Here is a 24,104-nt window from a genome sequence, read left to right as displayed (position 1 = left end):
ATAGCGCAGTGTCATTCCCGCTATACCATGCTTGAGAAGCTAAATGGTGTTGTTGAGTGGATGGCAATGGGGTGATGAACTAGTAAGATAAGGTTCTAGACAGGCGAAGTGGGAGATGTGCGCTTTAAGTAGAACACATAGTCACACACGACAAGCCATTCTATTTCACCCGCAACACGAATATTACCAATCCAAACTGATGCTTATTTCGTTGATCCCCGTCATCACGGATTCATATTGCTCGTATGCACAAACGCAGCGCAGCTCTCCTGTACATCGTAACTTAGGTTGCCGAACCTGTGCCCAGCTGATCCCATCACCGCATCAAATCATCTTTTCTTATATAGGATCAACTCATTACTTACTGGGCAGGCTTGCCCTCGGCTTTCGCTTCTGCATGCAGAGTCAGTTTGTGATCCGTATGGCTTCCGTAGTGGACTTACCCTTCACCTGCTCAAACACCTTGAGCATCTTGCGCCGAGCACCTAGCGCATTGACGCCACGCTGTTCCAGAGCCTTGTCATCCAGCTCGACCAGGTCAACCCACTTCATGTCCTTGAGATTGTCCGTGTACTTGTGGAGACGCAGGCTGCGCAACCAGCTTGGGATGTCCTGCAACAAGGTAGGATCGGTCGGGTCCTCTGGGGGCTTCGAGCTGCCGCGACGTCCGCGGGGAGAGCGTCCTCGCACCATGTCGGAGTGGTCCGACAGATAGCCCTCGTGACCAGTGACACCAAGCTGGCCCAGATTGACAGTCGGGATGCCATTGTTCATCAGCCCAGACGACCCATCGTAAGCACTCAAGAAGCCATTGTTTTGCGGGGACGCAAACGAGTGCATAGGGCCCATGCCGGGTTGCATGGCAGCACCAGGGGAGTTGGGCCTCGACCGCTGACCTTGGAAGTTCATGTTCTGGTGGGCCTGCAGAGCCATGATCTGCTCCTGGCTCAAGACCTGACCGTGTTCGTTGATCATGACAACATTAGTGCCTGGGAAGTTCATGTTTTGGGGTCCAGGCGAAGCCGGCACCTGACCCTTTCCGGATCCATCGTTCGACCTTGTCCTGCGGTACTTGCGGACGTCGTCCAGAGCGAAGCGGTTGTTGACGGTGGACAGCGCCGCAAGCTTCATGGCCGTCGCATTCGCAATCATATCGGCTTGGTTTCCTCCGTTATTGTTGTTGTTGCCACCCTGATTATTGAAGTTGGCTGTCATCGGAGTGTTGACCATGGAGGCCCAGTTGCCTCCGTTTGGATTGTACGGCGACAGCATCGGAAGTTCACCCTGGTTCTTGTCGGGCGCAGACAGCGTCGTGTTCTGGATCGGTGCGTTGTTCGACAGAGGGGGTCGAGGAGAGCGTAAGCCCGCGGACGGAGGGGGCTGGACGAACTGGCCCATCGGCGTCTGAGACGACTGATTACCAGTGTTCGATTCGCCAGAGAACCCCGGAGGCGGCATCGAGCTTCGAGCAGGGTCGACGGCGAGGCTGTTCCTGTTGGAAGGCGGCGGGTTGCCGGTCTGCTGGGTGAACTTGGCCTTCTCGGTAGCAATGGCGGCAGCGGCGTCCGGGAACATGGCGTTGACCGTCGAGGGGTCGAGCACAGAGTTACGCTTCGTCGAGCCAACGGTCGAGTTCCTGGCATAGGAAGTCCGACTGGACTCCACATTCAGCTTGCTCATGGCATCACTCAGCCGGTTCGACATGGGATCTTTTGTTCCGTGTTAGTAAGAGCACGTCCTAAAGTCATTCCAGCAGCTTCGCATACCCTTGTCAAAGTTTGCCGGGGACAGCACGCCCGACATGGGGTGGTTTTTGCCCATTTGCTGGAGGACCTGGATGAAGAAGCGAATCTGCACTTGGGTCGTCTGCTGCAAGAGTGCGTAGAGAGCAGCCGTTCGCTCGGCCTCGCTAAGGACGCGGAACCATTGCTCAATAGCACTCAGCTCATCCTTGAAGTCCTGGTCCAGCGTCGCGGCGGCCATGTCCTCCAGCGTTGTCTCGTACTGGTCAATGTCCGCGATCCATTGCTGGGCAAGTTTGTCCTGGGGGTCATTTTCAGACCCTCCCGTTCCCTGACCCTGCTGGCTCTGGCCATAGAAGTCGGACGAAGGACGGATGCGACTGGCTGCAGAAGAGCCCGTCAACGCAGCCACGTCGGCAGACGCACGGAGAGAATGGCCAGCACCCACGGCTCGGGAAGAGGGAGGACGGAGCGAGGAGCCCGCGTTCGCCTCCGGGGTGCTGTTGCGGTTGGTGCCAGGGTGATTTCCGGACATGTTGTTCATTATTCGCGCCGGCGAGCACGGATGAAGCTCGAGACAGCTGCTGTGTACCTTACGGTAGATAGGAAGGCCTGCAGTGTGCCTTGGTGTGGGGAAACTTGATATCGAGGGACGTTGGGCTCGATCGAGGGTAAGGGGTGTCGGCCAATGTACTATTTTCGGCTTTCGAAATGCTAACGCGGCTCCTGCAGTGACCAGCTGACCTCAAAGGAGTTTCGGCAGATTTCGATATTCGAGCAGGACTAAATCATGATCCAAGGGCAGAATAAGAATGTAGCTGTACGGGTGGGCAAGTCAGCATCGGCCGTGAGTGAAGATCCCCCCCCAACGTCACGGAGAGCACAAACCGGAAGACGGCGAGCGAGGTAGATACTGAGCCCCAAAAATACGTTGCTAGAGCGAAAGAGAAACGACAGCAACTGCTCCCTGGCAGGTAAGGAAGAGAAGTCGGGCAGAGGAGTTGCAAGGCGACGAAGCGAAAATGCTGCTGCTGCTGCTGGCTAGCCTAGTAACTGACTACAAAGCCCGTTTCCGTGTCAGACGGGGCCAGATGCTGTAGCCAGTCTGGCTGCTGCTAACCCAATCTGGGCCAAGGCGCATTCTCCCTGCTTACCTAACAAGTTTCAGGTTGTTCTAACGGAACCAGGACTAGCTCGAAACCCCTTTGTAGGCGGTGACAGCTGTTACTACGTACAACACTATTAAGCGCTGGTGAAGAGAATGATTCGTCTTTGGCAAACTTTTTCTTGACACAAGGAATCAATCATGTCAGAGCACCGACTGTCTGAATAGCTTCAGGTGCTGATCCGACCTGGCGAGCGGCAGCTGTCAGCGGCGGGGCTAAGGTTAGATTATCCCCGATGCCAAAGGCGTTCAGCACCAGGGTATGATTGGGCGATGCGAGCCTTATCCGTAGCCGCTGTCGCTTGCAGGGCTCGTCGGCAGATTCGGTTCGTATCTTAAATGGACACACATTCAATGACTGGGGTCGCATAGACAATATATCATAAAGGGCCTGGAGAATCACGCAGCAGAGGTGGAACAGCAGGCGTGGGTTGGGTCAGGATTGTCCATGTGCGCAGCTGTTGAGAGATAACTAGGAGCTGCAGCAAGCAAAGCATTCACGTCTGCGTTACGTCGACATCAAATAAAGCGACAGCACTCGACTGGCCAGTGAATGAACTTTAGCAAGTATGACGAGAGGCCTGATGCTGATGGATGGCCAAGGCTAGCTCTCTAGAATCGTGCGATGAGATGGTGGAAATGACAGGCTGAGGTTGGCCAAGCACAAATGAAGTCGGTTGATCTTGAGGCGTTGTTCATGGGCGATCCAGCATCTATGGATCCGGGCAAGGCGAGGCATCCAAGTTGACGTGGCCGTTGTGACGGAATATTTTGTCATTTCATCTCGTTCGTGGACGGTCGGTTCGTCGACTTCGTCTATCGCAAAGCGCCATCCGCCGTTGGAAGCCCCAAGCCCGTAAATGTACCATCGAACTCCATCTGTGACCAGAGCACTTCTCCCCTTAGACCTTCTCACGCTTGCCCTCCCTGGCCTCCTTCTACATGGTTTGTTAGCCCACTGCCCCCGTCGCTCGTAATTCAGGGAATAATATCGTACCAGGGCCTTGGCGGTGCCGTGCAGAGCATGCCTGTGGTTGCGGCGGAACTTGGGGTCGGTGCCCTTGAGCGAAGGGTAACGCGAAGTCTTAGGCTTCGTGATACTGTGCGGTGGTTAGAGCGCGGATCTTCGGTTGGTCGACGGTGCTGGGAAAATCTACCCGTTGCGGTGCGCCTTCTTCTGCTGGTTGTGCTGGGAGCTGTTCTTTGACTCTGTCGCAAATGTCAGCAAAGTGTGCCTCGACGTCGTGTCGTTTTGCGCAACGTACTGGCCATGGCGACTGATTTCCGGTTTGTGAGGTTGACAAACTGAGTTGGGGGAAATGCGAAGCGGGAGTATCAAAAATTGTGTGGGATCTCTGGGAACACTAGCCCTGCCCTGAGTGAGTGTGAGTTGGTGGGGCTGCGACGCTTGACTAAGCAATATCCGCCAATGAGCAAGCGCTCTGTATTCGCGGGGCTTGACGTCTCCTCAACGGCCAGCTGGACAACTGAGTCTTGTCGAAGAACTGGTGACACACGTATAATAATAGCTCCTTGTCATGACCATGTCGTCTGTTTTTGGTGTTAAATTTATACGTTCTAAATCTCATGCTGGACTTCTAAACCATAAGCCTCTTGCAAGGCGCGTGTACAGGCCGCAACAACCAGAACCCAAATTTCACAATCAACGCCTGCAACACTCGAGGTAATTACCCAATTGCCATCTCAACACTTCTCCCCAAGCTCTCTCAGGTCGAGGACTTCAGTGGTGGCGCTGGCATATTGCCCTCACTGACGGCAGTGGACACACGCTGAGCGGCGGTCTTGAGCTGGCCCAGTCGGACTGCCTTGATGTAGCGAAGGAAGAGGATGAACATGAGCTCGACCCTTTGTGAATGTTAGCCTGACCAATGTACACTGCGCCTGGGGATCTCCACGTACCTCTCCTTCGTCATCATCAGGATGCCTTGGACCAGCAGACCCTTCAGGATCTGAGGCCCAATTCCCTTGAATAGGCTCATTGCTCCCTCATTCTCAATGATGAATTTCATGACCTCGATAAAGCTCGTGAAGGGCTTTCCGTTGCGCGAGGGTGGCGGCTTTGACTGCAAGCCAACCTTGGCGACAATCAATGGCTGCGTGGCTAATGTTGCCAAGGCTTTGGACATGGCTCCCAACACTAATGTCACTGTCAGCGCGCGGTCCCAAGGCTCGCTAGTAGCAGACTCAACTCACTGAACGCTTCCCAAGGTCGCAGGTTGACCTTGCCTGGGAACATGGCCGTCTTGAGACGCTCATACGCGCCATAGGTAATGGCGGGATTGACGACAAGTACCAAGCTGGCCTTCAAACCTCTCCACAGTCCTGTGACACCGTCCGGGCCCTCCACCACCTCCTTTGCCGTGGCGATCAAGCCCTTTCGCTCGTGCTTGTAGGCTGTCTGCTGGCGTGTGGTGACGACGGCCACGGGAATTGTGAAGATCTGCGCAACGGCGCCGGCGAGGGCACCCAGCGACAGCTCCACGGCGGTCGAGGGAGCCGAGGCCGATTTGGAATACTTGGTGTAGAGCGTCCGCACAATGGTGTACCAGTAGAAGTAGGCAAAGTTGGTAGACGCGACACCGATGAGGGATCCGCTCATGCCAGCATAGAGTCCTGCGATGCCTTCCTCGGCCGAGATTCGTGAGATGGCATCCCACGTAGACGAGTAGACAGGTGTGTTGGGATCCTCAGGTGTTTTCTCTGCAGATTTCACTTGCACCTGGAGTTTGGTCTTGACGCTGTTTGCAAAGTCAGCTTGCACTAACACACATGCCAGTACACTTGGGTGGTATGCCTACATGTCGAGCGGATAGACGAGGGCGTTCGCAAGAACAGCACCGCTAGCACCGGCTACTGCCTTGCCCCATGGCGATATCTCAAATTTCGACTGTCCTGCCATTTTCTAGGTGTTCTGTGGTGAATTTGGAGGGGTCGTAATGCTGCGCGGCGACTGCTTCAGAGAGCGCGGATAGCGGCCTGTCACGAGCTTCGGGACAAGTCTGGCAGACGCACGGCTGATGGGGTGAACGAAGAGGGCGATGCTCGGGGCGATACGGTCGGTTTGGACAGGCGATACGCAAGGCAGGCACAGACAGAAGTCGTCAGGACCGCAGCATTCTTGTGTGTTTGGAATCCGGAGACATGGCGAAATGCAGGCTCAATGGCGGAAACCTGGACGCGGATCCAGGTCATCGCCGGCCGCATGGACCTCGGTCAAGGACGGGCGTCATTCGGCAATTCCCCACACTGGGAGTTGGGGTAGGGGCGCCTTAGCACCCGCGCCTGGGGCCCTAGGGTAGCCACTTTGCCTGGCTGACCTCGGCTGCTGCGTGCGAATAAGGACCGGAGTGATGGATGGCAGCATTGGCGCTTATGATTGTCGAGCACTTGGTACAAAAAAAAACACGCAGAGGTGACAGCGGATCCGATTCGCAACTGAAAGTCCTTGTCACGAGCCTGATAACAAGCGTCTTGTTCCCAGCAAGACCTGGTTGAAGGTTTCCCGTTATCGATAGCGAAGGACGGACGTACCTATCGACTCGCATGTGGTCACGCCTATGACATCAGCCAGATTCGGTGCCTAAGTAAGTAAGTACTGTAACTAGAGGGCAAACGGAAGGTTTCATTTCATTGATACTGGCGATCAACGTTCAAGCTTCATGTAAAGGACACGCTCATTCATATTACAGCTACGTCCCATCCACTTGCTGGGCATTGTTCTCCGTAATTGAACGTCAATTCGCTACATAGTCGCCGGCATGCCCCTCGACTAGAATTTAGCTTGGCTGGTGGTCATAGTTCCCAACGGTCGCCATGTCCATGCGACCCACCCGTCTTTGACCTCAACCTTTACGTCAATCTCGACAACGATTCACAAGGTCGCTCGCTGACCGACATCTGACAAGACGTCTGTTCCGCTACTCACCCAGCGGACTATCGATCACCCCAAAGCGACCAGGTGCCATGTTCCGCTAGAGCAGGGAATGGAGAGGAGACTCCAGGTCAGTTTAGCAGATCACCACCATGCTTCCCGCCCGCGAGGCTGACATGACCGCCAGGCCGCTGAGGCTCTTCTCGCCCGAGTCAGCGGTCAAGATGCGTTGGACACAGCCATCAGAGCTGCTGAGCTGTACATGACTGCCGCGGCGCAGGCTTTAACCAAATCTGAAGCGAAGCATCATCGGAAAAGATGCCAGGAACTCATTGCGTACGCCGAGTTGCTCAAGACGGAACTGGCAGTACCGCAGACCGTCGAGGACGCTGTCTTGAAGGGCGCCTCCCGTCTTCACGGCTGCTTCTTCCCACCCTGGGACAGAGATCCAAACGATGCTGATTTCGAGCGCGGGGAGCGTGCACAAGCTTTCACGTGAGTGCGCATCCTGGCGCTATGCCACAAGGATGATCTTATGCTGATATTTTGAAGTGACGAAGCCGATTTCTCCCTGTCAGCCACCCAGGCGGAGACATTTGACGGTTGGAAGAGACCCCAGGAACTGCTGGAGCAGCGCGGCTCAAAATTGGAGGACGTGGACTTGGATGCGGAGCTCTTCCAAACCAAGAACCAGCCCTGTGATCTAGTACAGGACATTACCACCGACTGCTCAGTCGTCGCTGGCCTGTCTGCCGCAGTGAACGTGCTGACAGGCAAACATGCTGTGAGCCGCCCCTCTCCATTCATTGTCTGTATGGTCGGCTAACATCTTTGTTCTCCCTTAGTTGCTATCGTCAATATTCTTCCCTTTTGACCACAATCGAGGTCGGCCACGATATTCCCCTCTGGGAAAGTACGTCATCCGCCTGAATTTCAATGGATGCCTGCGGAAAGTCACCATCGACGATAGACTGCCGACGTCGAACAGTGATCGCGCGCTCTACGTGGTCGACCGCATGAACGAGAGTCTGCTGTGGCCCGCCCTCCTTGAAAAGGCCTACCTCAAGATCAGAGGAGGCTATGACTTCCCCGGCAGCAACTCTGGCACCGATCTCTGGGTGTTGACGGGCTGGATCCCCGAGCAAGTGTTTCTCCAGAGGTACGGTACTCCGCGCAAGTGGGATTCCTTTTACTGAAATTAACGAGCTCTAGGGATGAGGTGGATATTAACCACATCTGGTCGAGCATCAAAGCAGCGCACGACGCGGAAGATGTCGTCATCACGATAGGCACGGGTGTCACGTCGCCCGAAGAAGAGCGCATTGCCGGCCTTGTGGGCGAGCACGACTATTCTGTGCAAGGCCTGGCCGAGGTCGATGGCCGACGCTGGCTCCTCGTCAAGAACCCATGGTGTGTCGGTCTTGTATGGGCCGGAGGCTGGCTCACGGCGAATCCAGCATCACTCGCCAGGAGCCCTGGGGCTGGAAAGGGACCGCAAACCCAGCAGCCCGAGGCAACCGACCAGAACACGAACGCCGTCTGGGTCTCCCTGGAGGATGTGGCGCAGAACTTTGAGTCCATGTACCTCAACTGGAACCCCAAACTCTTTCCCCATCGTCAAGAATGCCACTTCAAATGGGAGATGCCACAGGCTCACCTGAAGACGGCCCTGGCCGAGAATCCGCAATACGCCATCTCCTCCGCCAAGGGTGGTCTCGTCTGGATACTGGCCAGCCGTCATTTCCAGGATGCCGAGCACCGGATCCTCAAAGGCCGCACGAGCCACGGCGACACCATGGCCGCCGCTGCCCGCCAGCTGGGGTTCATGAGCATCCTCGTGTTCGACTCTGGCGGCAAGCGTGTCCAGATCACGGGGGAGCAGACCTATGAGGGACCGTACGTCGACTCCCCGCAGACCCTTGCGCGCCTGGACATCACGGCCGGTAAAGTGTACACTGTCGTCCTCGCCCAGGACGACTTTCCCCTGCCCAAGTACACCTTTACTCTGTCGGTGTTTTCGCAGAACCCAGTGGACATGCACCCGGCCGTCGACGCCATGTCACATCGAAGAGAGGAGATTGGCGCATGGACCAGGCGCTCCGCAGGAGGCAACGCAGCGTGCACGACGTATTTCTCGAATCCCCAGTACCGCCTGTCGGTCCCCAGGCCGACACCAATATCCATACTGCTGTCCACTGACAACAGGGACATTCCCATCCACGCCGATCTAGTATGGGGCCACGGGAAGCGAGTCAGCTCCGTCCGAGTGCGCGACGTCGTCGTGTCGTCCGGGGAATATCGACGGGGCCACGTCGTGGCAGAGGCTCCCATGGTAGACGCAGGAGACTATACAATCGTATGCTCGACATTTGAGGCCGGACAGCAAGCCGGCTTTGGGCTGCGTGTATCTTCAGACGTACCCGTCACAGTGGCACCCATCCCCGCCGACGCAGCGGGACGTCTGCACACGCCTCTCGCGCCCTTGACCTTGTCCGAGAGCGTCCAGCAACGACGTCTGCCCATCTACGCCGACTGGTTGACCAAGACTACGGCGGCGGCATCACAGGGTGGCGCGAGTCACGGACACGGTGGGAGCCTGTTAATCCGTCTGTCTGTCGTGCACGGGACAGGCCCTAACCAAGTCGTCCTCGCCGTATCGGGCGACGGGGAGTTCCTGGACCCGCGGGTTGCCATCAGGACCCCTGAGTTCGACATTGAACCCAGGCGGGCGCATGCTGAGGGCATGTGGCTGGTCATTGAAGGAATTGGGATGCACAAAGATGGGCATCTTCTCAAGGCCGAGCTGTTCAGCGACTCACCTGTGCAAGTCGGCGCATGGGAGGACTGCTAATGAGACCTTGACTGATGTTGCATGTGTCAGTCACTGAGTTGCTTGTTTGACTGCAAGTGGTATATTTTCCCAGCGCAATAAAACGAGCTGCTGGCTTTGAAACGTCCGCCATTTTGTTTTGTGCCGTTGCTGAATCAACAGCGCATCCATTTGTCCCATACGATCCTTTTGCTATGCACACTGTATATATAAGACGTCGCTCTATGAAAAGAATAAAAACACGCTCGAAACGAAAGGGGCGAGCTAGCGGCTTGTGTTGCTGCTTTGGGCCACATGTCCATAAGCTGGACAGTCACGTATGTACGTATAGTGAGTTGGACTGTCAGGACCCAACGCGCCGCCTGCGACCGCGATGGGGACCTTCCAAGCGCTGCTCAAGCACATCGCGCAGCTGGGGGTCATTCTTGTCCTTGTCGACGTGACGGGATCGCACATGTCTGCCAAGCAACGTTAGCTGGTGTTCGTTTGGCCCTGGCTCATGTCGACCACGGGAAGCCTACCTTTGAAGATTGTCCGGCCGCGGGTATTTGCGGTCTTTGTCGGGACAGAACGGACACACGTAGCCGGGGGAGTCGTGGACGAGACCATGCCTGATCATCTCGTTCTTCCGCTTGAACCCCATCCCGGCCTCACCGCGCGGACACCCTGGCACAGGGCAGTAGTGAGGCCTCGCGGATGAGTGCACGTTGGCGTGTGAGTTGAGCAGGTACTGCGTCTGGAAGGGCTGCGCTGTGCATCCGGGGACGGAGCATCGAAATTGGCCTTGGTTGGTGATACCCTCGATGCTCATGCGATCTACGCTTGGGGCAGGAGCTTCGGCTGGGATCCTGGAGTCTGGACTTGGTATGTCACCCACAGCGGCGCCGTTGGTGTAATCAACGCTCGGACGGTGGGAGGACCCCTGGCTGAGGGTACGGTACGGACTCGATGGCTGTAGGGACGAAGGAGATGGCAGACCCCTCTTGTAGCTGTCTGGCGGGGAGATGGGGGGCGAGCCATTCCGGCTGGACATGGGTGGAAGCTGATTCGGGCTCAAGTATCCGTAGGGCGGCGAGTGAGGATAGACGGGGCTCGCGGCGCTTCGGGGCGACAGATCGGGGTGAAAGAACGACGGCAAGGGGCCGAGCGTCGACCGAAGAGAGGGTAGCGACTGCCCGGTGGGGTCGAGTCCAAAGGAGGCGATGGAAGGGAGTCCACCGTTGGGCGGACTGAGCAAGCCATTCGGAGAGTCCTCGTGCGTGGCTATACGCGGTATGGGTCGAGGCGCTGAAGGAGAATGGGGGTCCTGGATCGAGAGTTGGCGAGTGGACATGGATATGTCCAGTGAAGAAGCACGGGCCGTAGCCGGCTGTTCGTGATAGGGATCTTTTCGTTTGTTGACGGCTTCCAAGGCTCCAGACGCGAGGACCTGGAGGCGAGGGCCGCCCAAGGGGCCACCAGGCGCACCGTCATCAGATCTTGACTCCCGCCGGCCCAGGCTCTTGTTGTCCTCGTGTCCATTCGAGCTTACTTCTGAGCGCGGTGTGATCTGGAGATCACTGCGATCACTCCCACAATTGGACCGATCATATCCCGGCAGTGACCTGGTCGAGTCCAGGCCGGAGGAGTAGAGGTCCCGGCCGGTTCCCATCAAGTAAAGTAGTGTCTTGTCGCCTGTGAGTGTCTGGCTCTCTGGTTTCAGAGAGTGCTCCTGGGCGTCGTCGGTGTCGGGCGGGATGACAATGGGGACACTCGAGACCTGAGGAGGGGGTGATTGACTTGGCTTCAGGTTCAAGGCGACCGGTTGCATTGGGGGTGTGCTGGGAGAATCACTCGATAGTAGTGTCGCGTCGGCGTAGGAGTCCTGTCTGGCAGCCTGCTCGTATACTGTAGGCATCCTTGGCTTCGTCAAAGACCGTTCATAGGCGCATCTTCAAGGCAGCGTGCTGACACAAGACCACGCCACGAATGAGGGATCGGGTCACAAGCGCTCAGAAGGGTGAGAGTCGCAGCTGCGAATGCAGCGGTGCGAGCCAGGGGGATAAGTGAGGCTCAGCTCAAATGAGGAGCGTCGCCGATGGTTGAGGTTGTCTGGTCGTAAGACTCGTAACGTCCTCGAGTCTCGACAGCAGCGGCTGAGGATCTCTTCAGTTCAGTTAGACCAACCAAGGTAGCACAACCCGTCAATGACCCGTGACAACAATGCTCGCTCTGAAATGCAGGAAGTCTACTTGCAATGGCCAGGCACCGTGGTTTCGATACCGTCGCAGGTGCTTGAGTGATTGAACAGAAACAGAACGCCTGAGCCCACTCTGGTGTAAGTCGATGGGGAAGATTCAAGTAGACCCTGAATAGTGATCGACGTGGGAGACGCAGCGCAGCGTGTGTGCGAGCGGATGCGGCACCAAATTCTCCGCTAGAGTGGAGGGACAGGAAGAAAATATCACGCAACCAGAGATCTGAGTGGTGAAGGGCACGTATGGAGCGGGATGGAGGCTCTTGACGATGTTGAGGGCTGGAGGGACTGGAGTGTCTGTCTAGTAGTACCTGTAGGCTGTACCAAGTAGGTCAGGGCCGTCAGGTATACCTGGGGCCGCCAGTCGATAAGGTCTGAGGCTAAGGCGCCTGTGGAGCCTCTAGACTAGTGCTCTTGGCCTCTTGGTCCCTCCTGACATGGACATGGACATGGAACCTGGAGTCCAGTCTTGCTCTGTGGCATGTGCTGCTGCTACGTAGTAGCGCCAGAGCAACGTGAGGTGAGGTCCATGTCGACAACGCCCTGTCCACTCCCCCACTCGTACGCGCAACTTAAACATTTTAAGTCCTTTAGTAAAGAAAACTACAGCAACAATCAAACAGTCAGACAATGAACGACTAAAGGCACCCCGGACTCAACTGGCTACCGCGGCTGGTTATTTCGCTCGTTCGCTCGCACTGGTTCTTGTCCTAATCAGGCACCCAGTGAGCAATAATGTTCTCGGGGGCCTCCCATCCCCACGAGGTGCGGCTAGTCAGCACCTTATTAGCCTGGGCCGAAAGCAGCAGTCCAACGTGAAATGCCGGCGGATTCTCCATCCCATTCCCCATTGCTGCAGAGAACCTCGTCCGTCTGTCAGGGCCAAGCCGAGGGGTCCGTCGAACCAGGACTGGGCTCATGTCACTGGAGCCAAGCGTTTCCTTCCGCCCGCTGGATGGGGCTTTGCAGTCATCAGCATCAACCACCGCCATCCTGGACTCATCCATCCATCCATCCCCAGACGAGTGGCGAGGCATGCGCAATGCTTTGGGAACCTAGAGATGAGGGAGCGAGCGCTCACCGGTACCTGGCTTCCAGAGGCAGACAATAGCGGCAGATCAACAGCAACCAACACCCTCGCACCACCATGACAAGAACCACGAGGTTCCTGTCTGCGACTCCAGTCCCTCCATGCTGACCCCCCCACATTCACCCATTCATCAGGAAAGCCAAGCTCCAGTCACCAGCCGCATCAGCGGGGGCGGTTTTTAGCAGAAGCTTCGCTCTGCCTCCATCCATGCATGTCGCTTTTCAGCCGCGTCCGTCCCAGCCGCCCGCCCGCCAGACACTGTTCCGACTCTCCGAGGTCCAGTCCCTCATGGCCCAGCGTGCCGGAATCCGTAAATTAGCAGCTCTGCGAATCTCAAGCTTCACGACGCAGCAAGGGCGTATCTCATTCGGCAGTGTGAAATTGTGAATCAACTCTGGACACTCGTTGCAAGTCTCGACAAGACGCTCGCCCGCACCCCTGCAACAAGACGCTCTCCAGTCGCGGGGTGTGATTGGAGGGTCCGTCCGTCATTCGCTCGTGGCCCGTGGGAGGCCTGACGGGAACCCGAGGCCACCGACTGGTCTGCTGGCGACTGGAGTCTGGTCTGGAGCCGCCAGTGAGGTCGCCTGGCCTGGGCCCTGGCCGGGGGAGGGAAAAGCTTGAATTGTCGCAGGCCTCCCGCCCAGACCTTTTGGTCCTTGGAGGACGACCCGACACTATGATCCGAGGACGTAACATTGCTCGATGAGTCGATGATGATGATGGACATGTTCCCGCCGTCATTGCCGATTGCACAGCCCACCTGTTACATGATGGACTTTTGTTGGAGGGCTGGGCTAGGCTAATAGTTACATAAAGTAATCAGAGGGGGCTCCCATCCAGAAACGAGAGTCGCAACCCTCCTGCGCCAGCACACACAGACCATGCTGATGCCAAGAGTTTCGGTGCACGTTGTCTGATTAAACTCACGGCTGAGGCTGATGGCAGAGAGCCTCATCCCAGGACCCAGATCAGTCACCAGTGAGATCACTAGGCGCGAGCGGAGAAGGCATGCAGTAGGTAGGTACTCCGTACGCACGATACGTAAGGGAAAAAGGATCCGTAGCATTTTACGCACATGTACACAACTGGCTGGCTGCCCTGATATCTCTCAACCCCCGCTTTTCCAGTTGGTCGTCGTGTTCGGAGAACGGCAGCGTCTGTCTGTCTGTCTGCCCTAGACTAGCACCAATTTGCCGCAATCTTGATTCTCGTGTGTTGCCATTCTCAGGTACAAGTCATTGCCGATAGACCCCTACACGTTTATTGGTGTTGCCGGTAATACGTACGCTAAGACGAACGACGCACGCTCATTCGCAAGCCGTCCACACCAGCCATGTCGAACGCGTCCGGGACAATGAAGGCCGTCGTCTTCGACGGGCCGTACAAGGTCTCGGTTCAGGACCGCCCAATCCCCAAGGGTAGGAAACGCCGCATCCATCTATTATGTCTTGTATAAGACACTGGGGTTCTGAACAGTGGCTGACCGGATCGAAAAGTGGCCCATGAGCGGGACATTGTCATCAAGGTGCAAGCAACGGCACTATGCGGTTCGTAAGTCGCCATGCCACGACTTGATTCGACCACCCCCAATGCTGACCGGGGTACGTGGTAAAGCGAATTGCACATCTATCGAGGCCTTGAGCCCACCGCCCCAGGCCCCATCATGGGCCACGAGTTCGTAGGCCATGTGATCGAGGCAGGCGCCGGCGTCCAAACCGTCGCCGTCGGTGACAAGATTGTCTGCCCATTCACCGTGTCATGGTACGTTTGTTGGCCGCCCTCACCACATTGCTCAGAACAGTCGCTCACAGGGATACACACAGCGGCCAGTGTTGGTACTGCCTCCAGGGTGACACGGCACGATGTGTGGAGAGTACATGTTTCGGCTCCCCAAACCTCGATGGAGGCCAGGCTGAATACGTGCGGATCCCCCACGCGGACGGGACGGTCATGAAGGCGCCCAGCAGCGTCCCTGAAAAGGCCCTCATCCTCATGGCTGACATCCTCCCCACCGGCTTCTATGGTGTCAAGAGCGCCCTGGCCATGGCGCAGGGGACCGACGTAAGCCAGTCCACCATGGTCATCATCGGCGCCGGCCCTGTCGGCTGCTGCGCGGCCCTTTCCGCCCTCCACTTCAAGCCGAAACACCTGTTTGTCGTCGACAGCGTCGAGAGTCGCCTCGACATTGCCAGGAAGCTCGGCGCCGAACCCCTGAACTTCCAGACGGACCCGGCCGGCATGAAGGCGCGCGTCATGGAGGTCACAGAAGGCCGCGGTGCCGACATGGTCGTCGAGGTCGTCGGTCTCTCGCCCGCTCTCCGGACTGCTTTTGACTTGGTGCGCCCATTTGGTGTCATCAGCAGCATTGGCGTCCACAACGCTGAGGTATGCTGGAGGTCCCCCGGAAAAGTTATCGTATGTACTGACGCGCAGCACAGATTCCTTGGTCCGCGACGGAAGGATACGAGTAAGTGATAATCCCTTCTTAGTAATAGCAGCACAACTGACACCAGCCAAGCAAAAATCTCCGTTTCCAGATGGGACGATGCCCGGTGCGCAAGGTCTTTGCGGAATCGCTGGACATCCTCGAGAGATACCACGAGAAGTTGAAGTTTGTCTGCCCTGCCTCGAGAACGAGAAATGTGCTGCTGACACGACCTCTAGCTTCATGTTCGACAAGATCATGCCCCTTTCCGACGCCGTGGAGGCGTATGACCTCTTTGACAAGAGACAGGTGCAAAAGGTAGTCTTCACCGTGTAGAGGAAGCAAAGCAAAGCACCATGCCAGCGCAGGACGCTCTTTAGTTCTGTCGGGGCTTGACCATGCCCTCGTGCATTAGATAGTACACAATCGTAGAGTCATTGTGCACCGTCGCGAGAATGATCCTCTTGGCTCGCGGCCCGGTATGCTCGATGGAATCAAAGACAGACGCAAAGTCGGCCAGCGTCCATTTCTCGGCCAGATGCACGGCCAGTACCCATTCCGTCTCCGGATCCTGGAAGATGCGCTCGCCCGTCTTGTGTTCGTGCTCCAGAGCCGCAATCTGATCGTCCGGGTGCGTGTACAGGCGTCGTGGGGGGAGGCCGCTGATCAGTGGCCGTCCGCTGCGCGCGTTGCTGATCTCGAGATGGCTCCAGTCATGCTGGTCCTCGAGATTGGAGAGGACGGTCGATGTGAGATTGACGACAGCCTGGGGCGGCTCGCTGAATGTAGTCATCGCGTTGGAGGGCGGCGATGCCGAGGGCCTAGTCTAGGTGCTGGTTTGCAGCGACTCGCGTTCTGAGGACCGTGATAATTTCCAGTTCAAGTTTTCTGGCGAGTGGGGCAGCCGCGCAGCCTTCGTGGCCCGATAGGGCTTAGTGTGAAGATTCACAGGGACCAATACGAGAAGTGCGAGAAACGCGAGACTGCCGAAATGAAAGTCGGGGGCGATGCGTCGACGCGCAAGTCGTCAGTCAATCATGGCGATGACGACTGGCGTTTCCGTGAGCTGCGCGTGTACGTGTGTGCGTTGTTACGTTTGCTGGCTGAGCCCCCTTCCGCCCTCTAGATCCAATCCTCGATTCCAGCCCGACTGGAGTCTGGCGAGTCCGCCCCCTGGGGGCGCCGGGCGGTGCAAAATAGGGCGCTGAGCTGGAGCCTGAAAGGCTGAGATTGCCCCCGGCCGTTGGCTCCAGTCGATGGCCCGTAGCTTAAAAACTGGATCAACCCTTCGTACAGGCATTGAGCACGCACGCTGCGGCTGCTGCTTCCGTTCAGTGAGACTCTATGATGAAAGCGCCTTCCCCCTTCTGTGGAGGGTACGCCGCCTCATGACCATTTGCCCTGCTTTTGTTTCTCATCGTCACCAAAAACCAATCGTTCTATTATCATAGGCATTCATCCAGTCCACTCTTTACCGAATAGTAGATTTGGCCGGGTCATTACTATCTCTCGTCTCTCAATGGCAGCGACAACCAACCAGCAGGCGGTCGTGGGCGCGGGCGACGGCACATCATCAACCACAGACCAAGCAAGGGCGGCCTCGCCCAGCCACGGGCGACATGGCGATGCGCCATCGACAGCGGATGCCTCGCCAACAGGGCGAACCTCAACATCCTCGCCTGTGACCGGCCGATTGCGAGGCCTCTCCAATTCTTTCGAGCAGTCTGGCCTCCCTGAGGGCTTCTCTGCCGCCACTGGCCACATTGCGTCAACCATCTTTGCGAGTCGACCAGCCAAGGCCTTAGCCACGCCTGCTGCCAGGGAAGCCAAAGTCAGCGGCTCCTCCACGATACAGGAGGAATCGTGCAAGGACACGCCATCGCGGGCCGATACAGAGCGCAACCTCACTAACGTCACCAAATTCTCACAAGAGCCAGCTGCCACGGCTCCGTACCGCAATGGCTACCACTTTCCTCCGCCTCACAGCGCCTGGCAGTCTACCAAGTTAGGACTTGTTGCGTTCTGGGAGTACTTTACAACCCCCTTGGGCTTTGTCGTGACGATCTACGGACTCAACATTGTGGCATGGGGCGGCATGCTGTTCTTGCTCCTGTGCAATGCCTGTACGTCGCGATTCCCCTTTCTGTCTCGGCATTGTGCCATTGCTGACTGTTCTATTTAGCCCCAGCCATGTGTTATCCCACCTGTAACGACATCAACTCGCCCAGGAGGAAGTGGATAGAATGGGACTCCCAGATACTAAACGCCCTGTTCTGTGTGACAGGCTTTGGTCTCGCGCCCTGGCGCTTCCGCGATCTCTACTACCTAATGAAATATCGACTGCGAGGAAGCCACGTTCACCTGCGCCGGCTCGCGGGCATCCATGCCGGCTGGTTTCGACTGCAAGGGTCCGACACGCTTGACCCAAGCATTGGGCCCAAGACCGAGCCGACAAATGTCGACGAACATCTCGTGCCGTTTCCCTTGACCAAGACACCCAATCCACCGCTGACGGGGGTTCGCGCACCGCCCACCAAGCTCTGGAAGCTCGACCTCGTCATCTGGCTCATGGTGTGGAACACGTTCTTCCAGATTTGTCTCGCGGCCTTCATGTGGGCGATGAACCGGTACGATCGGCCGAGCTGGACGACGGGACTCTTCGTCGGCCTCGCCTGCGTTGTGGCCGGCTACGGAGGATGGATCATGTTTGCCGAGGGCAAGAAAGTCAAGAGCGTCGAGGGCGTCCCCGTGAGCGCAGAGGATCTCGAGCGTCTGAATCAAGATCGCGAACTGGGGATATACCACTACAATAACATCGCTGGCAAGGAGGAGAAGCACAGCAAGAAGGCGGGGCGGAATGATAACGACGAGCACATCAGTTAGCAGTGCATCGATCGCGGACAACCCTAGACACTTTAGAATAGAGCACGCATTCCATTGGATGGGAAAACGTGCGGTGCTCCATGATTATAATTATTGAAGTAATCAACACCCAGACCATGAGATCGTAGCATGATCCTTATAGATGCGTCGTTCTCGCACTCGGCGCTCGCCCCGCCTGTTGGCACATACCCGGAAGGAGCCTGCCTGTTTCACATGACCCAGGCGTCTGACCTCGAATAGCGTCCTTGATAAGTCGGGGTACGCCTCGATTCTTTTCTCTAACAGCATGCACTAAGTAACACGAGCATAGTACGCACGTAACCCTCTATTCACAACAGGATCCGGCCGGAGGAACCGGCGACTGGAGGTGCAACGCCACACTTGCTGGCCTGTGCCTCATTCACCCCCAGCCAGCAGTAACCCCAGTCTCACTCAACCATCAATCATCAGACCCCGGTGACTTCACCACGTCTTTCATCAATCGTCTCGCCATCTCCTCCCAAAGCAGTCCACCGGCATCGTCTCGCATTGAAACCCGCGGTCATCATGGGCCTCTCCTACAACACATATCTCACCAGTGACAAGATATACGGCTGCAAGAACTGCAAGACGCACCTCGCCAACCAAGAGGATATCATGAGTCGTGTGAGTGCCGCACGCGCCCTTACTACCCGCCCATCCTTCGTCTCGCTGATCAGCGTTTCTTTCAATGTAGAGTTTTAGGGGACAGCATGGTAAAGCCTTCCTGTTCCATAGCGTCGTCAACTACGACGCCGGCACTCCCTCGGAGCGGGCCATGACGACAGGCCGCCACATTGTCCGGGACATTTCGTGTCGCCAGTGCAAGGAGACGGTCGGCTGGACGTACGACAGGGCTTTTGAGCCGTCGGAGAGATACAAGGAGGGCAAGTTCATTCTAGAAGCTGAGCTGCTATGTACTGTTTCTTGAGGGCGCCCTGCAGGGCATCCGTTCGGCGTTGGGATCACAAGATGGGCTTCGCTTGGGCGCGCGATAGGAGTCGGCGTTTTTGTTTTTGTTTTTGTTTTGTGTATTTGAAATTGACGACGCATGACTGAATCAGGCACCGAACCGAATCACAATGGTCAAATATATAATTTATTGTGCAAAAACATGGCGCGTGAATCGTCGGCCACGATGAGATCCTGAACCCAGTACGGGGTGACCTAAACGCCATCCCATGATGTCCAATCAGAAGTCGTATATAGTAGCGAGAGATATTCAAAAAGAAAAAGACATGGTCGCTGCTAGTGGGTTCGCTCGATAGGATCTTCAGGCAAGAGCTCCTCTATCTCCTCGTCCGTCTGCAAGCACTTGAGAGGCGGCTGGACGATGCCATTGTAGAGGAAAGTCGAGTAGACCAGGAGAGCGAAGCCGACAATCTGCAGCCACTTGAACTTCTCCCAGCCCAGGCCAAGCGAGACGATCCAGATGAAGAGCGTGCGGCATGTGTCAATGGTCGATCGCGAGGTCGCGCTCACGGTGCGAGTGACCGCGAGGCCAAAGTAGTTGAAACCACTGGAAATGTCAGTATCGAAAGGGGTCCTCCCACGAGAAGGCAGATCGCTTACCCAATGCTGACCATGATCAGGAGACTGGTATACCCAATCTTGGGGTTCGTCGTCATCTGCCGCCAGCCCTCCACCGCATCAAAGTACCCATAGCGTCCCGCGTCCGTACGGCCAACGGCCATGTGCAGCACGAACATGACAAGCATCGTCACGCTGAACCCAAAGATGCCTTCCCAGCCCACAACACGCAGCGGCTCAATGTTCGAGTGCTCGAGGATCCACTCCTCCAAGACGAACTGTGTCGCCGTGAAGATTTGCGCACCGGCGATGAGGAGCACGCCAATCACCGCCGCCGCCGTGTCGGACAGTCCGCCGACCTCGGCATCGTCGCTGAACTTCCCGTCCTGCGGGATCTTTTGCTCGTCCGGCCAGATGGCCCCCGACAGGCCGACGACAGCTACGCCGAGCACGACGCCGACCAGCGAGAGCCACTGGAACAGGTGGAGGTGGCGCTTGAGGAATACGACGCTGAAGAGTCCGACGAAGAGGACGAGGGCGCCTCGTGTCATCTGGTAGATGGACGCGGCGACCAGCAAGAGACCGGCGTTCATCAACGTCGTGCCGCAAACTAGCACAGGTGTCAGTTACACAAGAGTCGATGCGACGCTTAGGGGTCTTCCGTACTGTCGCAGATGGCTGGCAATGCCAGCAAGGTGACCCTGGCACCGCGCAAGACCGATTTGCCCTTGTAAGATCCCTCTACATCCTCTGCCATGGGATCGCTGTCTCCGCGATCGTGCGTGTCGACAGCCTCGTAGCCGCGCGCCGACGGGGACTTGTTCGAGAAGAAGCGCGTCCGGAGAGCCAGGAGACCAACGACGAGCCAGCATCCCATTTCGCCGACGAACATCTGCGCCGTTTGCAGGACGGGCTGCTCAAAGGCCTTTCGCTTGTTCGGGTTCTCATTCTCGCAGTCGCGCACGCATTGGTTGTCCTGTACATTGTTAGTCAACACGCCACGAACTCAGCATCCTCGTCGGAGCTATGGTCTAGGACGTACTTGATATTTGGTCAGGAGGGTGTTGCAGACGCCTGTCAGCAGCATCATTCCCACCAGGAAGGGGATGGCTGTTCGTGTGGCCATGATGCTCCGGGATGACGCCAAGTGGCCGACCGTCGGAGTTGGGGTCGCGATAGCTTGTCGCGGGTGGTGCCGTGCAATGTTCGGGCGATGAAGCAAGCGATGGAATCGATGGCAGGTGTAGACAAAGAGAGAGATGAAAGACTGAACTTCCTCCGCGCGAACGCCAATGACACTGAATTGAGCGCCCGTACTCGGCGGGCAGATGCTCAATAGACTCGGAGCCTATTGTCGCCTCGCGTGACGCTCGCAGCTGACCAAGGGTCCGTGGAGACACCGCGATAACCCGGTATGTGCATATACCCGATTAAAGGGGGAGTCCCCGCACGCGCTCTTGACGCTCTGTGACCTGCGTCGACGCTGACCACGATGCGAATACGTACTTACATTCCAGCTCGTGTCTGGCGCTTGTGTGATTGTGTCTCATCTCCTCGACTGTACTGAGCAGCGACTGGACAGGACCGCTTCCACTCTCTGCCAGATCTAATGGAGGCTACGTACTGGCGTACACGACCGAATGGTGTGTCCATCATCGTCTAGGGCTTCAGGGCGTGTTCTGTCAAAGGCACCGCAACAACCATTATCTCGAGCTAACTGCCGCTGTTGCTTACGATCGACAGGCGTCGCAGATTGGCTGGTATTACTGATGATTGCGAGTTGCATCTGCCAGGGGTGGCTGATGCGCACGTTGTCGATTGAGGTAAATGATCCTTCAAGGATGACCATGCAGTTAGACCCTGCAGCCGAGCTCGACTCGCAGAAGCGATCTGGAAGCCGCAGTAATTATTGCAGATCATCAATGTGGGCGAAATCACAGGCAAGTAGGTGCAAAGCCAATGCTTGAATGCATGCATGCATATATGTGTATGTAATCCTGTCTGTAATGACTGCCTGTCCGCTCCATCCAAGGTTCTGATGCGTTTGGCGACGTGTGAATATGTACATCTAACGACAAAAAAAGCTATCCATCTCTGACTCCTACCAGGAGAAGGCCTCCTCGATGAAATCCATGCTGCTGCGGCTTTGCTTGCTCCTCACCACCCGCCTGACCTCGTCCGCGAGAGCGCCGGGCCCGCAGACCGTGACGCAGCACGAGCCCACCTGCTGCTCCTGCTCGCGCGACAGGAGGGTCTCGATGTTGGGGCGGCCCGGGAACATCTGCACGGTCGACGACGGGCTATGAATCTCCTTGGTCGACCGGGGGTTGGTCACAAAGATGGACACGCGCAGAATGTCCCGGCGCTTGTCCATGGCCAGGATCGAGGTCATCCAGGGGCGGATCCACTCCAGGTGCTCCGGGCTGGGGATCGTCCACACGAGTAGGATCTTGCGCGTGGCGACCTTGCCCTGCCCGTAGCCCTGGATCAGCTCCTTGATGTAGGGAACCTGGTGCGTGATGCCGACACCACCTGCGAACAGCACGACGGTGCCATACGAGTCGAGCGGCTGGCTCACGCCGTAGGGGCCCTCCACGAAGCACATGGCATCCATCCGGCCGCCGGGCGCCTTGGCGACCTTTTGGTACAGCGTGTTGGTGAATCCTGTGCGCGCCCGGATGACGAAAGCCACCTGCATCTTCCGCATCGCCGCCCGATCCTGGTGGGTGCTGGCGAGCCTGTCGGAGGTCACGTCGTCGGTGTCGTCCACCCAAGAAACGGAGAACGGGTGGGACTGCCACAGGCTCATGGCGGGGAAGTACAGGTAGGCGTGCTGTCCAGGGCGTGCGCGCCATGGGCGGGCCAGCGTCATCGTGACTCGGACGGTATCGCCGGGCAGGGCCTCGAGGACCGTTCTCGTTCGTTGGCGCAGGCCGATGTTGTTGTACACGAGGCGGAGCAGGCGGGCGCCGCGGTCGGCCACCCAGAGGCCCATGACGACGTAGAGGTAGCGCATCTGATCCAGCTCGCCGAGCTTGATGTGGTACCAGAGTCCGACGAGGGAGAGGGCGGCGACGGCGATGTGGAGGATCTTGAAGACTTCGTAGAAGGCGTGGCGGATCGGGCTCCATGCTTGGATGCCGAGGAAGACAAAGGCAATGGTGGCGATGAAGCCCCAGAGGAGGAAGGGGCTTGTGAAGATGTAGGGTACAGCATCGCCCCATCCACCCTTGGCGAGATGGGCGAGCGTGTGGGCGACAGCCTCCAAGATCACGATTCGCCCCATCCATCGGTGAATCAGGTTATCTGGAGATTGTCAGCATGCTTTGGTACCTCAAAAGCATCATGGCCACTCACAGGTGTCGAAGGAGATGCCGAGAAGCGCGATGAGCGGGTTGTTTCTGCCAGCCAGGAGAAACAACGGGATCATGTTCACGACCGACAGCACACCGGTACGGTTTCTCAGCAGACCAGCTACTTCTTCGTAGGTCAAGGAGAAGTTGAGGTCGATGCAGCAGAAGACGACGTTGGTGGCAAAGTAGGCCACGAGGAAGAGGAGCTGGAATCTGCTGGGGAGCGTGCCCACGTTGATGGCGCTGCTGAGTTGGATTTCTCGGTTGTGTCGCTTGCGGAAGATCTGGGAGGGCTGTCAGCGTCCGCGGTCTAGGTGGCAGCACATTTTACTGACCGGTGCGTAGAGGATGTTCTCCTTGATGAAGGCGGCCTTGGGGCGAGGCTGGGCAAAGTACCGTTGGTGGTCATCGTTGACACAGACCACGGTGCGAACCCATTTCGACGTGACGTCGAATATCTTCCAGAGGATGACTGCGGCCGAGACGGCACCGCAGATGATGTAGAGATAGTTGGACAACATCTCATTTTCGTTACTGGCTTGGATGGCGGCAGCGATTTGCTCAGGTGTCATCTCATGCCCACCACCTCCTCGCGCCTGTATCGTAGGATGACCAGCATCCATAATAGGCGAGTGAGCGCGGTGTGTGTGCATATGTGTGTTTTTCTGCATGTGTAAATCTTTGTTTGTTGAAAGGAATGACAGGATCGCCACGGGCGCAGAGGCGGATCACCCGCAGTGCGGAGGGCGAATGTCGACCGGCAGGGATCGAACAAAAAAAGGCTGCGTCGTTGTTGTTTGTGCCACGGGAGATTGGAGAAAGAAGGGCGTCCTTTGTGACTGACTGACTGACTGACTGACTGACTGACTGACTGACTGACTGACTGACTGACTGACTGACTGACTGACTGACTGACTGACTGACTGACTGACTGACT

General features: G+C 57.0%; 11 protein-coding genes across 11 annotated transcripts in view; 4 read left to right on the top strand and 7 right to left on the bottom strand.

Annotated features, from left to right (window-relative positions):
• Positions 1 to 361: 361 nt before the first annotated feature.
• Positions 362 to 2,277, bottom strand: F5Z01DRAFT_635517 (uncharacterized protein; the record flags this gene model as incomplete). The annotated part of the gene is made up of 3 exons (XM_046262156.1): positions 362 to 393; positions 444 to 1,709; positions 1,767 to 2,277. The coding sequence occupies 3 exons, from the start codon at positions 2,275 to 2,277 to the stop codon at positions 362 to 364; spliced, it is 1,809 nt and encodes a 602-aa protein (XP_046119155.1).
• Positions 2,278 to 3,809: 1,532 nt separating this feature from the next.
• On the bottom strand, positions 3,810 to 4,179 carry F5Z01DRAFT_673183 (60S ribosomal protein L29; the record flags this gene model as incomplete). The annotated part of the gene is made up of 4 exons (XM_046264909.1): positions 3,810 to 3,845; positions 3,905 to 4,007; positions 4,065 to 4,116; positions 4,173 to 4,179. 4 exons carry the CDS (start codon positions 4,177 to 4,179, stop codon positions 3,810 to 3,812), a joined length of 198 nt encoding a protein of 65 aa, XP_046119154.1.
• Positions 4,180 to 4,634: 455 nt separating this feature from the next.
• F5Z01DRAFT_635516 (putative peroxisomal carrier protein) lies at positions 4,635 to 5,827 on the bottom strand (the record flags this gene model as incomplete). The annotated part of the gene is made up of 4 exons (XM_046262155.1): positions 4,635 to 4,773; positions 4,828 to 5,065; positions 5,122 to 5,666; positions 5,727 to 5,827. 4 exons carry the CDS (start codon positions 5,825 to 5,827, stop codon positions 4,635 to 4,637), a joined length of 1,023 nt encoding a protein of 340 aa, XP_046119153.1.
• A 1,084-nt stretch (positions 5,828 to 6,911) lies between these two features.
• F5Z01DRAFT_673181 (PALB protein) lies at positions 6,912 to 9,650 on the top strand (the record flags this gene model as incomplete). Its single annotated transcript, XM_046264908.1, has 5 exons — positions 6,912 to 6,929; positions 6,987 to 7,294; positions 7,352 to 7,583; positions 7,645 to 7,958; positions 8,012 to 9,650. The coding sequence occupies 5 exons, from the start codon at positions 6,912 to 6,914 to the stop codon at positions 9,648 to 9,650; spliced, it is 2,511 nt and encodes an 836-aa protein (XP_046119152.1).
• Positions 9,651 to 9,972: 322 nt separating this feature from the next.
• On the bottom strand, positions 9,973 to 11,526 carry F5Z01DRAFT_673180 (uncharacterized protein; the record flags this gene model as incomplete). The annotated part of the gene is made up of 2 exons (XM_046264907.1): positions 9,973 to 10,087; positions 10,151 to 11,526. 2 exons carry the CDS (start codon positions 11,524 to 11,526, stop codon positions 9,973 to 9,975), a joined length of 1,491 nt encoding a protein of 496 aa, XP_046119151.1.
• A 2,448-nt stretch (positions 11,527 to 13,974) lies between these two features.
• Positions 13,975 to 15,739, top strand: F5Z01DRAFT_41262 (alcohol dehydrogenase GroES-like domain-containing protein). The gene is made up of 8 exons (XM_046259569.1): positions 13,975 to 14,233; positions 14,277 to 14,376; positions 14,455 to 14,509; positions 14,573 to 14,719; positions 14,782 to 15,343; positions 15,397 to 15,425; positions 15,477 to 15,569; positions 15,623 to 15,739. The coding sequence occupies exons 2-8, from the start codon at positions 14,292 to 14,294 to the stop codon at positions 15,717 to 15,719; spliced, it is 1,068 nt and encodes a 355-aa protein (XP_046119150.1). The 5' UTR covers positions 13,975 to 14,233; positions 14,277 to 14,291; the 3' UTR covers positions 15,720 to 15,739.
• Positions 15,740 to 15,759: 20 nt separating this feature from the next.
• F5Z01DRAFT_673178 (tRNA-splicing endonuclease subunit Sen15) lies at positions 15,760 to 16,176 on the bottom strand (the record flags this gene model as incomplete). Its single annotated transcript, XM_046264906.1, has 1 exon — positions 15,760 to 16,176. One exon carries the CDS (start codon positions 16,174 to 16,176, stop codon positions 15,760 to 15,762), a length of 417 nt encoding a protein of 138 aa, XP_046119149.1.
• A 521-nt stretch (positions 16,177 to 16,697) lies between these two features.
• Positions 16,698 to 18,758, top strand: F5Z01DRAFT_43269 (alpha-L-rhamnosidase C). Its single transcript, XM_046259696.1, has 2 exons — positions 16,698 to 17,506; positions 17,566 to 18,758. Exons 1-2 carry the CDS (start codon positions 16,903 to 16,905, stop codon positions 18,264 to 18,266), a joined length of 1,305 nt encoding a protein of 434 aa, XP_046119148.1. The 5' UTR covers positions 16,698 to 16,902; the 3' UTR covers positions 18,267 to 18,758.
• F5Z01DRAFT_43415 (Yippee/Mis18) lies at positions 18,517 to 19,232 on the top strand. Its single transcript, XM_046259712.1, has 3 exons — positions 18,517 to 18,524; positions 18,572 to 18,911; positions 18,982 to 19,232. Exons 2-3 carry the CDS (start codon positions 18,813 to 18,815, stop codon positions 19,213 to 19,215), a joined length of 333 nt encoding a protein of 110 aa, XP_046119147.1. The 5' UTR covers positions 18,517 to 18,524; positions 18,572 to 18,812; the 3' UTR covers positions 19,216 to 19,232.
• Positions 19,233 to 19,387: 155 nt separating this feature from the next.
• On the bottom strand, positions 19,388 to 21,156 carry F5Z01DRAFT_652473 (uncharacterized protein). The gene is made up of 4 exons (XM_046263284.1): positions 20,857 to 21,156; positions 20,481 to 20,790; positions 19,857 to 20,424; positions 19,388 to 19,803 (listed from the first exon to the last, which is right to left on the bottom strand). The coding sequence occupies exons 1-4, from the start codon at positions 20,938 to 20,940 to the stop codon at positions 19,533 to 19,535; spliced, it is 1,233 nt and encodes a 410-aa protein (XP_046119146.1). The 5' UTR covers positions 20,941 to 21,156; the 3' UTR covers positions 19,388 to 19,532.
• Positions 21,157 to 21,915: 759 nt separating this feature from the next.
• The window catches only part of F5Z01DRAFT_685575 (ferric reductase like transmembrane component-domain-containing protein), a gene marked incomplete at its 3' end in the record, with an annotated part of 2,559 nt that continues 370 nt past the window's right edge, over positions 21,916 to 24,104 (bottom strand). The window contains exons 2-5 of the mRNA XM_046265967.1: positions 24,028 to 24,102; positions 23,503 to 23,832; positions 23,172 to 23,451; positions 21,916 to 23,120 (exon numbers count right to left, since the gene is read on the bottom strand). Of these exons, the coding sequence (XP_046119145.1) occupies positions 21,916 to 23,120; positions 23,172 to 23,451; positions 23,503 to 23,832; positions 24,028 to 24,102 (1,890 nt within the window). The remainder of the gene's footprint in view (positions 23,121 to 23,171; positions 23,452 to 23,502; positions 23,833 to 24,027; positions 24,103 to 24,104) is intronic.

This window comes from Emericellopsis atlantica (assembly GCF_019669845.1).
Source record: "Emericellopsis atlantica unplaced genomic scaffold F5Z01scaffold_10, whole genome shotgun sequence".
NCBI classification, from domain to species: Eukaryota; Fungi; Ascomycota; class Sordariomycetes; order Hypocreales; family Bionectriaceae; genus Emericellopsis; species Emericellopsis atlantica.
This window is presented reverse-complemented; position numbering and strand designations above follow the sequence as displayed.